The sequence below is a fragment of the Phalacrocorax aristotelis genome, chromosome 10, assembly GCF_949628215.1.
Source record: "Phalacrocorax aristotelis chromosome 10, bGulAri2.1, whole genome shotgun sequence".
Lineage (NCBI taxonomy): Eukaryota > Metazoa > Chordata > Aves > Suliformes > Phalacrocoracidae > Phalacrocorax > Phalacrocorax aristotelis.
Genome location: NC_134285.1, coordinates 3294909 through 3311401, shown reverse-complemented (window position 1 = coordinate 3311401; position 16493 = coordinate 3294909). Strand labels below are relative to the sequence as shown.

Here is a 16493-nt window from a genome sequence, read left to right as displayed (position 1 = left end):
TCGCAGGCCCGAGGGGACAAGATGGCGCCGCCGGTGGCTCCCCTCAGCCGCGGCGCGAGGTCGTGGCGGGAAGGGCGGGGGGGGAGGGCGTCGCCTCGCACCCGCCCCTCCCTCTCTCCCTCTCCCTTCCTCCCTCCCTCCCTCCCTCGCGCGGCGTCGCCATCTTGCAAGCGGAGAACCGGAGGGGCTGAGCTCTGCCGCTGCCTCTGCCTCTCCCCCTCCCCTCCGGCCGGGCTGCCTTCTCCCGGGGCCGGGGGGCCGGAGCCGGCAGGTAAGGCCTTCAGAAAGGGGCACGCACGCTCGCTCAGCCCACTTCAGCCGGCTGTGTGAGGGCAGGACATCCCCCTTCCCCAGTGCTCTCTCCCCTTCCCCACACAGGGTTCCGTCGCCTGAGGAAGGGGCTTCGTCGCCTTCCCTTAGGGGCCCTGTGGGATGGGGGGCCCCTCTCCTGGGCGACCCCTTTCCTGGGCTGCTGGGGGCTCCTTGCTGCCCGCCAGCCCTACAGATGAAGGGGAGCGGCGTGCTCGCTCCCACGCCGGGGGCTGCGGCGTGCTCGGGCCTCTCCCTTGAGAGGAGGGAAGGGATCCTCAGGTACCCCGGGGTGCCTGGGCTGCCTTCCCCTCCTAGGGCGTGTGTAACCCACCTGGAGCAGCTGAAGGACTTGTAGGGAAGTGTGGGGTGGAAGGGTCGACCCTCTGCCGTTTGGCCCAGGGGGATAGGTTAGTGTGGGGGGCCCTTCTGGGCTGGGGAAATTTCCCGTGGGGAGGTGGGCGAGAGGGTTCAGTTTCCCTCCAGCCCATGGGGTTCAGTCCTTTAGTACCATGGTTATCCCATACAGGTATTCCTGCCTCTCTTGCTTTCTACGTGGACATGCTCCATGGAGGTGTAAAGCCGGTGGGAGTAGGGTGTCATGTGTACCCAGTCCAGTAATTGTGTTCATCATGGTGTGTCTGTGTAATTGCGTGCGGCCCAAAAGAAAGGGTAGGAGTCTGCGGGCTGCAGCCTACTCTGTGGTGCATGTGTTCTCCCAAAGCTGATGCAGGCTTGGAAGACTTGTCCACCTCAAGCCAGAGGGTTGTGGTTCCATGTACCCTTGCGGAGTCATCTCTTTACACATCCAATAAAGTTTTGTGAGCTTGCTCTCATCCCAACACCTGTTTCAAGGTTGATACATCACTGTTACTCTACAAATGCAGCTTCCCCCCTCCACAAACACGCTGTAGCCCATGTGTTGTTGCTGAAGTACATCTGCAGAAGAGTCGTTGACTATGTGAAGAGCTATGTTCGGTGTTGCTGCTTGTGAATATGTCAGTATATTGTGGTGTAAAATGCACCCCGAACAATAATCAGGAACGAACAACTCTTGTCTTTCAGCAGACCTCTTAACTCTCATTTCCCTAATCCTTGGAGCAAAGAAGGTAACACAACTGGAAAAAACCCTTGTGTCTTCAAAACACTGTCTCTACTTTGTTCCCATCTAATCACACAAAGCAGGGTGCTTTCACTGTTCTGAGCCCTAGAAGCACTTCTAGTACATGCTCGCTTTGTTGGATTTAAGATGTATCTTTAACGCCATTATGAATATTTGATGGATGATGGCCATTAGTTAACAGCTGGCAGTTACAGAGAGTAAGTGTGCAGCAGAACAAAGGAAGGAACACTAGCTAAGAAATAGGTTTTAAATTGTTAGGTACTTAGTTTGGGAGGGATATAGTTGAGCTTTAGGCTGGATGCCTGTAGGTATACTGCCTTCTAGGATATTTTTTCAGTCTTCTCATCTGAAAGCAAAGGCTAAAACGGGTGGGGTCTTGCTTTAGAGGAATAGGGGGGCACATGGGGTTGTAGTAGAGTCGAAACCTGTGTTCTGCAGCTGAAGTTGTTGCTACTCCTGTTCTCTTTATGCACATTTTGGAAGTTTTGATGACAGGCAGGCTTTCATTCACGGCCATTGAGTGTGCATAGCACAGCCTCTTCATGAAGGGATTTGTTGTTAGGAAGTTCCTGACTTCACTTTGGCTCTTAATTGAGAATGAATCAGGTACAGTTTCTGCGATGAGGTCAAACTGAGCAAGAGCTTGCAAAGGTGGGCTGAATGAGTTTCTTTATAGAGCTAGCCAGCTGTTCCTCCAAGTATGAAAACTTGTTTTTCTTTTAGATGCTGTTTCGGAGTACTTAATAGTTGATACATCATCAGTTTTTGTAACAGATTATGCGTGACTATTACATAATTACATTTCTCAGCAGGGAGATGTTTACCAAGAAAGAAGTTATTGATTTATCCTAACTTCTGTTTACTTTGTTCTGAATTATGCCACTCGTATTTGATATTTTCAGTCCCCTACGTAATGCTGAAATGGATTATGAAGGATTGGGCTATTTATACAGCAGAAGTGAAGTGCTGTAGCCTAGGATATTTTGAGTTGAATGCTACTTTGATCTATCAGTGGCTGCTGGTCAATGTGATTTTTTTTTCTTTTATTTGAACAAAATGTTATGGTAGAAGTAGTCATGAAAATATTACAAAGAAGCATAAAAAATGTGAAGATGGAATTCTGTCAAATTCTTGGCGGGATTAGTGGTTTGAGCCTTTATTTGGGAAAAAATAAAATTGTATAGATTTCCTCTTAATATTTTTCTCCTGTTTTCACAGGAGAAATACTAGTATCAAAGAATGACAACAGCTGCTTCGCCAAGTGAATGCATTGTGCAAGAGGTCGTTACTTACAGCTACCAGCTTTATTGAACTCTTCCTAACATTTCATCCTTATTTGTAAGTTTATAATTTATTGCAAAGTGATGAAAAGATACGTAGCTATGGAAATAGACTCTTCTAGGCATTTTAGCAGACTCAGGACCCAGGAGCTCTGTTGAGCTCAATTTTACCTCTGACTGGCTTTGTGGTCTTGAAAAAGTCAATAAGCGTTGCTCAGTTCTGGAAAATGAACTGAAGAAGCTGATGGAAAAGAGAATTTGTGTTACTAGATGACAGCCTAAGGAAAACATTTAAAAAAAGAAAAAAAAAACCAAGAAGAAAAACTGTTGAAGTTAGGAGGTTGTGTAGGGGGATCTTTGGAAATCTTCAGCGAAGCATTCTGCTGGAGGGTACGTGAAGCTTGGGGGCCCGAAGAGGAAGGCAGGGCAGGCTGAAGTGCCCTTCTTTGTGCCACCTTGTTTAGGTATGCTGAGCTAGGTCGGTAAATGGTATGGCTTGTGGGTTGCAACGTACTGTAAGGATATATTCCTGGAACTGTTAAAGTGGGGATAACCAATATTAAGGATGCTGGAAAATACAGGCTTATGGGAAACTCTTCACTGTCTAAACAGAAAATTTGCTGCTTTTTTGTTTCTAACATTGTGGCTTTAACAGCCCTTTGATCTCTTGCAGTCTTTTAGGAGCGGAAAAACAACTTAGGTTTGATGTTTTGTGTGCCATCAACTGAAATTGGGGCCATCATGAATATAACCAAGGGTGGACTGGTGCTGTTTTCAGCTAACTCCAATTCGTCATGCATGGAACTATCGAAGAGGATTGCTGAGTGAGTAGAATCCAGCGGGGCAGCTAAGATCTTGTTACTATGGTGGAACTTATTTTACTGAAGAATGATTTCTCTGTTTAAGGGAAGTTACATGGGAAATCTGCCACAGTTTGCAAGAATGTCTAGTGCACTGTATTGTGCAGCATATTTTGACAGATCAGTAACAGAAAATAACTTGTGTTAAGTTGTTTGGTGGCAGGTTGTGTTTGGCTGCAGTATGTTGTAGAGAACACACGGGAAAATAATGTTTGGATAGTGTTAAATAATCACAGCAGAAGTTTTTATCATTTTCTGGTTCCCCTTGTAGCAGAGCTTTCCTTGCTGGCAAGGTTGCATCTATCCTGCTTGCTGTATATTTTAGATGGGTACATTTGTTTAGCTTTAAATGCATGGATAGGTTCGGAAGAGCTTTTACAACTTAAGGAAATTTTTACCATGCTGCTATAGCATGGTAAACTGCATACTATATGTGTGCTATGCATATTAGGTTATGTAACATTACCAGGAGTATTGCACATGATGGGTTTCTTCCTGAGGCTTATGTACGTAAAGTTAGATCTAGATAGGGTGAGAAAGGAGAGTACAAGTATGTAACATACTCTGTTGTCTCCTTTCTTTAGTGATGGGGATTTGTGCTAATACTGAAGTGGGATAGACGTAGTAGACGTCAGTCTTCTGCTACTCATCGAATAGAGCTTGCTACTATTTCCTACTCACTCTATGTTGACATTTTTTCTATAGAAAAATAATGATTTAAAAGCCGTCTTTTAAGCATTGTGCATGTTTACGGTGCCATGTGTATATACATATATATGGCAGTATATATAGAATGTATATAGAAATACATTCTATATATATGCAATGTATATAGAATGTATATAGAAATACATATCAAAAATTATAAATTGTAACATACTTTAGTAATCAAGCATTAAAGTTTTTTTTCTGTTGCTTGTTCTTCTGAGCTTGACTTGAAAATGAGTTCAGCTTAGCCTGCAGCGCAACTTCTGGGAATTGTAGATGCTTTGTTAAGAGATTTCCACTATAATTACTGGTTTTATGGTTTGGGGTTTTCTTTTCTTGGCTTTCTCCTGTGGAAATATAGCCTCTTCAGTAACTATTGCTTTGTATGGGCTTTGCATTTGTTTTGCTCTTCATTTTCCTGTATTGACTTCTATTTTCCTTTTTACTGCTCCTGCAGGCGCTTAGGAGTTGAGATGGGGAAGGTTCAGGTTTATCAAGAGCCAAACAGAGGTGAGTGTTTAACTGCCAAAACTGGAAACTTAACCTACGGTGTGTGTATCGGCTACCCTTTTCTTAGACTCTGCTGAGTTTTGCTATTGCAAATATTACATATTTCTCTTCTTGGCAGAAACAAGAGTGCAGATTCAGGAGTCTGTGAGAGGGAAGGATGTATTTATCATCCAAACAGTTTCAAAGTGAGTAACTGTTTAAAGACACTGTGCTAGCATTTTGACATGGGCTGTCCATAAGAATGCTGTTTTAATTTTAATTTGCATTTTATGTCTATGATACAGTATAATAAGCTTAGATTAACTAGATAGAGGCTTTTCTTTGTGGTTTTTTTGGGTTGTTTGGGGTGGTTGGTTTTTTTTTTCTGTCTTTGATATGTGCACAAAAAAGACCAGTATCAGCTAACCTCTGTTATTTTCATTTTCAGTGAATATGTCAATGAAACTTTCCGAGGGGTCTCTGCATTCTTTTGGCAAATGCATTCTTTTGCTTATGTCACTCTTTAAATTCTTCCCTTTTCAGCTGCCCCATCTCCAGCACCATTTCAAAGTTCTAAATGTTGGAGGAGCATTTCCCAGGCAATGTGTCCCGTGATACAGAAAATAACTTTTTTTTTTAATGTGAAAAGAACTTTACAAATGCCAAGACATTTTTTCTAATGCCAACAGAAATAGAAGGTCTCTTAGTTCATGACCATTTCTTACCTAAAAAAATATCTTTTCAGTGTTTTCATTTATGGCAGAAAATAGATGGTAATTATTATTTAGCCTGCTTGAACAGTAGAGGAATATGCTGTAAAGTCTGAAACTTTAAAAAAACCAACTTACCTATATTGAAAAATAGATCTATTTTGTTTTTTGCATAATAGGAATAGATGTTGGAGGTAAATAATGGACTGTTTTGTTACAGCAACATGCTGCATTACTAAAAGCCTGAAAATGTTGTAACAAAACCTGCTGAATTGCCCAAAATAGCCAAGTGAAAAAAATAATGAACTGTGATTCTAGGGAGGAATTTAAATGCTGGGTCCAGGGCATTTGCCGTCCTGGGGTGCACAGCTGGATTCTTGGTGAAGATGGCTCAGTCACTGAACTCTGCTGCCCTGGAGCAAAAACCCTGGAGCGGGTATAGATATTGTGTTGAATACAGGATTTTGATGCATGAGATACAGAACTAGATGCTTCTCGTTCCAGGGACGTGAATACTACGATCATGGAACTCCTGATCATGGTGTACGCCTGTAAAACCTCCTGTGCCAAAAGCATTATAGGAGTGATTCCTTACTTCCCGTACAGCAAACAGTGCAAGATGAGGAAAAGGGGCTCCATTGTCTCTAAATTACTGGCTTCAATGATGTGCAAAGCTGGTAAGAGTGCAGATTATTATGAAATAGGGCAACAGTGGCTCTTACTGTCAGCTTTCAGGTTTAGAGAGGTCTGTGCACAAGTTGGGACTCTGCTTAAAATATAACCTCCAAGTTTTTTGTGAGTTTAAAACCCACATGGAAAGGAGAATGTAATTAGAAACATTTCCAAATCATGAGTTCTTAAACAAACCAAACTTTTAACAGCCATTTTACATTGTGTCCTACTAAGCAGACAAAATGAGTCTGGTGGACTCTGCTGCTTTGGGGCGTGGTACCTCTCTCATAATACTGTTCTTTGCCTTTCTTACACTCTTGAACAGTTGTGCTTTGTCATGTCTAGCCTGTTTTTTACCTGTTGGATGAATGTGCTTTGTATTGGTCCTTTACATTTGAGATGATGTGGGAGAATGAGATTATTCATTTTCACAGCCTTCAACACATTTTCTTTTCTCCTTTCCTTTTGCTCCTGTCCCTGGGAAAAACGGGCAGCTACAATAAACACAGTGTGATCTGGTTTCTTATTTTGAAGGAAGTGTTTTGATGATTAGGATTTGGGCCCATTTTTCAGGATTTTGGAACTCTAATGCTGTCTGGCATAGGACAATTTATCTTACTAGTGCTTCCATTTTGTTGCACATCGAATGGAGAGGGATCTTACCTGCCTCAGTGTGGCACTACTGAGTCAATTTTGAAGAGTGTTCTGAGGTTCTTTTTAAAAGGACGCTGTAGAAATCTGGAAACATGGTAACGCCAGTGTACGTAAGAGGGATGTAGTTAATACGCTATGTACTTTAACTAAGTATAGTATTTTTGTTCTGATGCGGCTTAGAGACATTCTGGACAAACTTCAGTGAAACTTAGTAGACAATTAAAGAGTGTGTCTGTTGTTCTGTCTTGCTTTTCTTGATGTGCGTTTCCGTGTGTCTTTTTTATCTTTTTTTAAAAGGACTAACTCATCTTATTACCATGGATTTACATCAGAAGGAAATACAGGGCTTCTTCAATATTCCAGTTGATAACTTGAGAGCATCTCCATTTTTACTACAGTACATCCAAGAAGAGGTGAGGAAGGCCTGCTATTACAGTTGCTTTTTAAAATTATTTTTTGCCATGTCTCAAGGCTTCTGAAATAAACTTCTCTGAAAAGTCTCTTCAAAAAGAATTTTAAAGGGGGAAGAGTCGTGTTGGGGCAACTGGTTCTTTTCTTCCCCACAGGCTTTTAAGTTTTGCTGGCATTTTCCTAACCATGTGGTGATGCTGTTCTGTCTTCTTAGATATATTGCCCTACCTAGTGTTAAAAAAAATGAGTATTTTCTTGCTCTTGATATCCTCTTCCTTTCCCGTTTCCAGTTCCCTTGATATTTATAGGATGGAGTGCTTGTGTAGGTGTAATTTGTATTGCCTTATGAAAACACTTTGGAAGTTAAGTTGTAAAGTATGAGAGCACCTGTTGATCATACTCTGAAACTAATAACAGATGACTTCTTGTGTGGAAACCTTCCCCTGCTGTTTGTTCAGCTTGTCTTGACTTGAGGAGCTTAACTTCTGATGTTCTGTGCGTCCAGTTCTCCATCTTATTTTTATAAGTGCTTTGAGAAGCGCTGCTGGTAGATTCATAGATACAAATTGTGCAAATGATAATTGTAGGTGTAACATACATATTATGCCTCTGACTAATGATAATTTGGAATAAAGCAAATGCTTTCTTCCTGGTGAGAGAAAAGGTTTAGCTTACTCTTCCTTTTGAACCCAAGCTATTTGTTTTCATAGAGATATGAATGCCTCAATTTTAAAAAAAAAGCAAACACCCCCCCAAAAAAAAAGAAAAAAACCCAAACAAAAAACCAAACCAACATGATTTTTGTTACAACAGTGTTAAAATCTGTTTGGCAAATCAGTTGCCATTTGAATCCATTGCTATAATTTCCTTTGGTACTAGAGTGAAAGAGGATGATAGAACAAAGCTCCAGGCTCTGGCATTGCCACAGTCATTCATCTTGTACACCAGGAGAGAAATATCACACACTGTAAGCACTTCGTAAGTTAAAAAAAAAGAAAAAGAAGTGGAAACCCAAATATTCAGACATGGGACAAGTTGTGCCTTTATACGATGCTTGTATGCATGGATTATGGTCGATAACAAGATCATGTTCCTGGTTTAGTCTCCAAGCACATTTTGATACATGAGCTCTTAATGGTTTACAAAGAATTGTTGCAGCTTTGAGTCTGGCACTGCCGTGCCATCTAACAAACAAACGTCTGGAGAGATCTGCTGAAGTATGTGTAGAGAGGTCTTAAAAGATACTTTCCGTTTTTCATTTCTTCATTCCTCTGCTTGTCCGTGAGATGACTTGCTAAAACTAGAGCTGACTGAATGTATCTAATCACATGGGATCTATATTGGCAGCTACCTTCGCCAGCCAGGTCACGTATAATATCTTTTCTTAAAAGTTTCATCCAGTGCTGCTCAGGAGGAACTTAGCATTCATCTCAAATACACGGTGGCAGCAGCTTGCTGCGTATCCTGCACAGTGCTTGCCAAAGCATGAAAAATGTTTCAAATGGGAGCTGTGATGGTGTGTATTGAGTAGCATGAAATAGAGTCCAGCTTGGTAAGAATGGAGGCTACTTAAAAAGCATTTAACTGAAAGTTAAGAGGATGAGGGCTTGTAGTTGTTCCCTATTGGGAATTTATGCATAGGTGTGAAGAGAATTACTTGGTGTTCTGGGATGAAGACAGTCCAATCAGTGAAATTAATGTGGTATAAAAATAATTTGGTGATTTGCTTTATATGCTTAGACGTTTGGTACTTAGTGTCTTCTCTCTTTCCTACGCATACACGTTAATTTTAGTGACGTAGCTCTTTGTTACAAGGAGTTGTTGATGTCTTACTATCTTTCGGATGACATTTCTGTATTACTTCATTTTTAAAGAGCTCAGAACAAATTTGATAATTTGGCAGGGGAAAAATGAGGCAATGATGTCTGAACAAGATCAAAGCCTTTACTATGTCAAGTGACAGGCCCTGCCTTGTCCATACCTTCCATCACGTTAATCTTTGTAGCCTGTTGTATAACTAAATGTTCGTAAAGGACAGAACATGCTGAATTCCCAGTATTATAGGTGGAGTTAGTAACATTGCAGATCATTAATGTTGCCTGACACATCCTCAGAAAAGCTCTTGTTTTCAGTTGGTTAGGCCCATGCCCAAACTCAGAACTTAATTATTTTCTTTGCCATGCCTACTTCAGGTAGAGTGCTTTTGGAAATAGTCAGCCAGTGTGGTGTGTATGTTTGAGGATAAGGTTGTGGAAGAACTTACCTTGCTTGTGTCTGGAAAAAAACCCGAGTATTTCTATGCTTTGGAACTGATATTTAACGTCTGATAGCAAGGTGATGAACTGCTTGTCAGAGTACCATCCCCCTGAGTGTGTGAAATTAGAACTGTAACAGATCAATTTTCAGGTATTTACTAAAGAATCTTCCGTCCCTTAACACTGGGATCCTGAGGACTGGATATGCGCTGTAGGGCTTTGCTTGCTATGGCAGCTGAGAGAGGCTGTGGACTATAATTATGGCAACTGAGAGAGGACAGTCAGGTTCTCTGCTGCTGTCCATGGCAGACAGATCGGTCCCAGGGCAGCGCAGTGGAGGAAAATGCTGAGTTTGCAAGGAAGGGAGTGAGACGAGATGTTAGAGGGAGCATAGATTGCTGTTGGAAAGGAGAACTGGAAGTGTGAATGGTGGAATGCTCGAGAAGCTATGGACAAGGAAAGATGAGTGATGTGGAGCCACTGTGCAGGGAAAATGGAGACTAGGATAAGAAACTTCTGAGAGATGGGGTCTGAAGTGTTGGCTACATGGAGAGGGGCAGTCTGGGATGAAGAATCAGTATGAGAACAGGGCAGGGCAGGAGCAGCAAACTTCAGTGCCTTAGATAGTGCCTGTGAAGATGGACTGAAGTACCCATCAGCCCTTGAAATGAAACCCAGGCTTCTTTGCCTTACTGCTGCACTGCTGTCGGCATTTGCAGCAGCATCCTCTAGTGCTGGGCTGCGTGGAAGATAGTCTGCAGCGGTATTAGACTGCATCCCTCTAGGGTCAGCACAGCGAATGCAGAATTTTTATCCCGTTTGATGGTCTGTGTAAAGAGTCAGTATGATGTGAAGAATTGATGGAGAGGCGTTTTGTTTTTCAGAGTACACTGAAAAAAATTAGGAAATAGGTGAAACACTATGCTGTCAAGGGATTAAAGACTGCCGTGTGCACACACAAGGTGATTTAAGTTGAATAGGAAACTTTAATTTCAATGGTTTCCTGTTTCTTTTAACACTTGTCCATGTAGCCACGATGTTGTTCTAGAGCAGTTACTTTTGTGTAATCTGTAATATAACATGGTGTTTATCAAAGGTATAGTTTTAAGTTAAAATCTGCATTTTCTAAATACCTGTTTTACTGAGCTGTGAACTCTGATCATGTACCGTGGGTTCTTCAGGTTGCTTTCTTATGTTAGGTAAAATGTTCGATGCTTAAAATTCTTCTGGCAAAATAAAGTTCTCTGATTCTTACTGAGTTTAAATTTGTCTAAAGATATGAAGTAGACATTCCTATCTGTTATTTACTACAGATACCAGACTACAGGAATGCTGTAATTGTGGCCAAATCACCTGCGTCTGCAAAGAGGTGGGTAAGATCTGCTCTCTTGTGTTAGAGCAGGAAATCTGTATCGTGGTTTTGTTCTTAGGGTCAAGTGAAGGACAGATATTCAGTAATTAGAAGTCGCAGCCTTCAAGTGCCTCCCAGTTCTACTTTATCAGAAGTGTAGTTTTAACGTCATTGCTGTAATTATAATAAATCTTAAGGAGAGTAAAAAGCAAACAAACAAAAGGACGAGGTAAATCAGTACAATGCTTAGGATAAAATGGTATTTAATATTAAATTTGTGTGCATTTACATTATAAATTTCCTGCTATAAATGAAGAAAAATGGCTGGAAGTATAAAGCTGTTAACCCAAAGTAATTGCTTCACATGGTCATAACTATGAATGTGGTAGAGCAGATCCTAAATACAGATGGCTTATGTCTACCATGGTGACACAGGATTTGATGTTCGAGATGATTTTGCTTGTGAAGTCCTTGGTGGCTGAACAACTCTTCTTAATCCACAAAGCTTTTTGCTTGATTATTCCTAAACTCTTTGGAATTAGCTGCTCTCAGCAGGTGGTGTTTAGCTCAGCAGACGATGGTTTAAGAGATACTGTATTTGCTGTGGTGACAAACTAATAGTTTGGTGAAAAGTTATCTAGGCTCTCACGCCAAGGAGTCACGATACTCTTTGTAAAAAGGGTTTTGTTATTTTAGATAGCAAGTGAGAAATGTTTTAATTTGTAGAAGTATAGTGAAGGGAACAACTTCTGTCATCTTTGTTTTCCAGCAGTACTTCTAATGCGATTTGTTTTGTTTTGGCCAGTTATGTTACATTCGCTTGCCTTTGACTGTTTCTTTTACTTGGTGTCAGGATTGCCTCTTGGGAGTAGGCAGACATTTGTTAGAAGCATCTTCATGCTTGTCAGGAAATTGTGCATGCCAGCAAATAGTCTACATGTACCTTTAACTGATCAGACAGATAAGTGGCACATGTAGCCGATGTGTGTAGGAGAGGATCCCAGAGCTGTATTGTTTTGCTTCTTCACGTGTACATGTGAGCATTTAAGAGCAGTGTTTGAGGAGGTGCATTGTACTTGGAAAAGGGGGACCGAATGCTTCAGCCTAATTGAGGAGAACACTTCTCAGATGAATGCCTACTTGTGGAAGAGAGCCTTTGCTTGATGAATTCAGAATGTTTCTGTGGTTTCTGAGCTCACTGAAAAACAAATAAATCATTTTACTGTTACTTTGACCTTTATTCATTTTAATATTGCATTCTGAAGTAATTATTATGGGTTCGTTGATAGGATTATGCCTTCTAAGTCATAACTCTTAATGTTTGAAATCATAATTTATCTGTAGTTAACTACTTGAAAAAAATACCCTAACTGTATGATAACCACAGGGCAGAAGAGTCTTCATTTTTAATTAACTGAGCATCATGATGGGCAAATTATTCTCTGGACTTTGAGTTGCTTGGATAGTGAAACAAGGCTTAAGCATAAAGGAGGTGACTCAGGCCACAGGTCTTAGATGCTAATGTTAGAACAAAGTGAGTCACTCCGGATGTGCCAGTCTCACTTTGACCAGGAGACTAGGTCACTGGCTTAGGCTAGGTACCGAACTCTTGGGTGTGCAAGGTAAGGTAGGATGAATCTGCTAATTTTTACTTGCTGCTTCCAGCATCTGGGATACAAGCACTGCCTGTGAAATTCCTATTTTCCTGACTCTCTGCTTTTCTCACTCCCCCAGCTAACCTTACACTTCTTTACATAAATTTCTCATTTTAGTCAAAGAAATACTACATGGTGAAGGAACTTTCTGTTATCTTCTAAAAAACCAGGCTGTTTAACTTTGAAGAGTGGTTTGTTAGGCAAAATGATTGACTGGATTCTCTTTTCTGTAGGATATCTAAGGTTATGTGTCAGAAGGTCAGGGATATTGTCTTTATTTAGTGCTCATGTTGCTAAAAATAAATAGGTGAACACTTGTTTTCTGTTTTCATGTGAATATTTTTTTTCCTATTAAATGTAGACAACGCAGACATCTGGGCTGCTCTCAGTTACTGTTGGATGAGACCTGCTAAAGCATGGGATCTCAAGAATGTCAAAGGCTAGGAAATGTGTTTTTGACTGTTGGGCAAAACAGAAGCCAGTTATCAGAATTATGTGACTTGCAGCATTTATCCTGCTGCTTCAAGGCCAGTATGGGTTCTTTCAAGGTTATTCCGACTCTCACAAGCCTGGTGAAAACATTTTTCCTCTGAAAGGTTAGAAATGAAAGGGAAATACGTTAGGATTGTATGTTATGTGAATTATTTTAAATTGAATATAGTTCTGGTTTTTTTCTAACCCTTTCCCTACAGGGCACAATCCTTTGCTGAGCGCTTACGGCTGGGAATTGCTGTGATTCATGGGGAAGCTCAAGATGCTGAGTCTGACATGGTGGATGGTCGACACTCACCACCTACAGCCAAAAACGTAGCTGCGATTCATCCCAGTTTGGAGATACCCAGTAAGTAAGTTTGTGTGTGAAAGCATTCACCTCTCCGTTTTTTGTTGTTTGGGGAGGTGGGGCTGGCGGTGATGGGCCATCAAAAAGGAGGGGTTCTTAGCAAAGCAGCGGTGGGAGGGAAAAGGTTCCTTTTTGATGCTCTTTGACTGTGGTTTTAGTGCCAGGCTGTAGGTGAGGTCTGTCCCCTGCGTAGGAGGGGCTGTGTCATTTCAAGTAGTCAGAAGAGCCCCTGGCAAAGAGGCCTCACTTTTTTTTTTTTTTGCCATTTACTTTTTCCTGTTGGAATTATTCTGGGGGACAGAGCTAATAAGTTGGGCTTACACCTGGTCTGAGTGTAGCTCTGTGTCATGGGCCTTCATGGGGTGACCTTGCTCAATGTGGATGTGATCTAGCTTGGATCTCAGTAGGGTGATTGAACTGGTTGTGTCTGCAAGCTGCTCTCTCCTCTGTACTAAAACGAAGAATTAATTGGTTAAGAATTTTGGGGTAAATTAATGTAATTAACACTTTGCCTAAGCTTAAAAAAAATCATTTACATATTAAAATCCTGCTGTTTTTTCCCCGTAATGCTGTGGTGGTTGAAACAGTTGTTGCTTCACTTCTCTCTATAACAATGGTGACCCATGCAAAGCAGACATTTCCGCACTTGAAGTAAATCATCTAAACTTTCTCTTTCTCCTTTCTACCCCTCTAAAAAAATTTGCCATTAATCAGTGCTGATTCCCAAGGAAAAACCACCCATCACAGTTGTTGGAGATGTAGGAGGGAGAATAGCTATCATTGTGGTAAGTAAGATGCCGTGGCTTTTGAGAAATTATATTAAATATGTTAAAGTTGCAGAAATCAAGTAGATTTTCTGCTGTGTCACCAACTAAGCTTTGGTTGATGGTGGGCTTTCGATACTGCACTTTTTATACCATGAGGCAGTATTCTGCACGCTTACCGAAGCTGACTGGGTGAACTGTGAAGTGATCCGTGCTGAAAAGCAGCATTTTCACCTTGTTTCTGTGAATCCGCCAGATAAATTCCTGTGCAAGTGTTTGCTTCTCAAGGTGAGGGGTTTCAGGTCGTGCTTATAGGTCACATGAGGGGACAATCACTACGTTTCTATTCTGCGAGTTTCAAAATGCCAGTGAAGTAAATACAACGCAGTCTCATGGTTTCTCTAAAGCAGAGTGTAATCTCTGGGCTTTTAATGGAAAAGGTCAGTTTTCCATTAGTTTGGTTTTTGGAGGAGTGTCAGTTGTCTTGGCTTTTCCCTCTTCCCCTCACGGAGCAATCCCTCCGCCCCTTGATGTTGCAGTAGTTTTGGACGCTCTCCTTTTCCGCTTTTCCGCATGTTCAGGTGTCTGAAGAACAGCATCAATAAAAACATCCATTTTGTGTTGGCTGTCGATGGTTACACTTGAAAAAGGTGTAACGTTAATCTGGGTGCGCTGTGTTGATCTGTCTGAGGACATGGTGAAGCTTTGCTGACTCCATCTTATTTTGGCAGGATGACATCATAGATGATGTCGACAGCTTTCTTGCTGCGGCCGAGACCCTCAAGGAGCGGGGGGCTTACAAGATCTTTGTCATGGCCACACATGGCCTGTTGTCTTCAGACGCTCCCAGGCTGATAGAGGAATCTGCGATCGATGAAGTAAGTGTGGATGCAGAATTTCTGATCAAATGATGTTATTTTTTTTTTAAGCAAGCCATTTTCTCCTGACTTGATTCTTAAAATATACCGGCATTAAGAATTTAGCTGGGGAGGTTCCAGGGTTCAGCCTTTCCCACCGTGGAATTGCGTGCTCAGATATTAGCATCTACATGTCCTTAAAGTATAGCAACAGGACATGAGGGGAATAGTGAGATGAGGGACTGCTGGTGTTAGCAGGCTCTTCCCTTCAGCGCGGGGATGTTTCTATACCTTCCTTTGGACCTGCATGGCAGAAGGGAAGGGGGGAAGGAGGTGCCAGCAGTATCCGTGGATACATGGACGTACCCTTTTGCGGTTCTGATACGGGAGGCGGGAAATGTAACGGAGCTGCGTCTTTCTGATCATTTTTTCTTTCTGTAGGTGGTTGTTACAAACACAATTCCGCACGAAATACAAAAACTCCAGTGCCCTAAAATCAAGACTGTGGATATCAGCATGATCCTCTCAGAAGCCATTCGCAGGATCCATAACGGGGAGTCCATGTCATACCTTTTCAGAAATATAGGACTGGATGATTAATGCTTTTTATTCTAAAGAAACAACCCGGGCCAAACTGGAAGCGAACAGATAATGAGCTGTGAAGCGTCATGCTTACCTTAATATTTCTATTGAGCCACTTTTTGTTTTCTCTTGGTTTGAGTATCAAAGTAGAACAGTTTTTAAGAGCTATTTTTTTTCTTTGCAGGGTTGTTTGGTTTTTTTTTTTGGGGGGGAGGGTGGGGAACAAACATTTTACAAAAAACTGTTCTAGTTGCTTTTAGGTTAGTTGCACTATATACATGATGGAAAAAAACCCACAAAACACTTGAGGCAGGATTTTGGCTTCTAAATTAAGCATTCCTTTTCCAAAGCTGCTTGCTACAAGTGCTTTAAAAGATAATAAAATGAAGTGATTGTATAATATTTGCATTTTCAAAGCCAAAAAGGTTGTACTGTTGTACGCAGTTAAGTGATTTTGTAGGAGTGCTTTTATAGAAAAGCATATGAAATATGCACCTGTATTTATTTTCTGCGACAAAGAATAAAGAATTGTTTTGTGTGAGCTTTCTAAAAACGTTCACGTGCTAGTCGCTTGCCTTCCACAGCGTGTCCCCTTAAAAACGATTTGCAGGTTTTACGTTACTGAAGGAAATCGTGAGGTGAATTGAATCTTTTATGCTGATGTGGTACTTGGGAATATGAACAGGAATTCAGGCTGCGTGGCGGTGAGGAGAATCACACGCGCTTTGCTTGTTGTTCTAGCGAAACACCTGCGGACGAGGGGGAGAGGCTGCTTTTCTCCAATATGGCTACTCGTGGTCATTTTCCAACCTGAGCTGAGCGCTCGTAAAACGCAGAGCACCGCCTTTCACCCGCCGCTCGCAGGTGCTATCGCAGGCATCTTGAGTTGTAATTTGGCCGTCAGGCCACACTTCCAGTGTGCTGCTCTGCTACGGGGAGCGCGGGAGGGAGTTAAATCTGTGGCTGGATGTC

The 16493-nt window shown here is 41.7% G+C and overlaps 1 protein-coding gene across 3 annotated transcripts; it reads left to right on the top strand.

Moving 5' to 3' along the window:
* Positions 1-147: 147 nt before the first annotated feature.
* On the top strand, positions 148-16074 carry PRPSAP2 (phosphoribosyl pyrophosphate synthetase associated protein 2). Of its 3 annotated transcripts, XM_075104720.1 has the most exons (12): positions 148-271; positions 2651-2770; positions 3386-3536; positions 4738-4790; positions 4909-4975; positions 5984-6156; positions 7103-7218; positions 10785-10840; positions 13170-13318; positions 14033-14103; positions 14814-14960; positions 15381-16074. In XM_075104720.1, exons 3-12 carry the CDS (start codon positions 3418-3420, stop codon positions 15537-15539), a joined length of 1110 nt encoding a protein of 369 aa, XP_074960821.1. In that variant the 5' UTR covers positions 148-271; positions 2651-2770; positions 3386-3417; the 3' UTR covers positions 15540-16074. The 3 variants fall into 3 exon arrangements, with proteins under 3 accessions (XP_074960821.1, XP_074960824.1, XP_074960823.1); XM_075104723.1 differs by lacking the exon at positions 4909-4975; XM_075104722.1 differs by lacking the exon at positions 2651-2770 and having other exon boundaries at positions 181-271.
* The last annotated feature ends 419 nt before the right edge of the window (positions 16075-16493 follow it).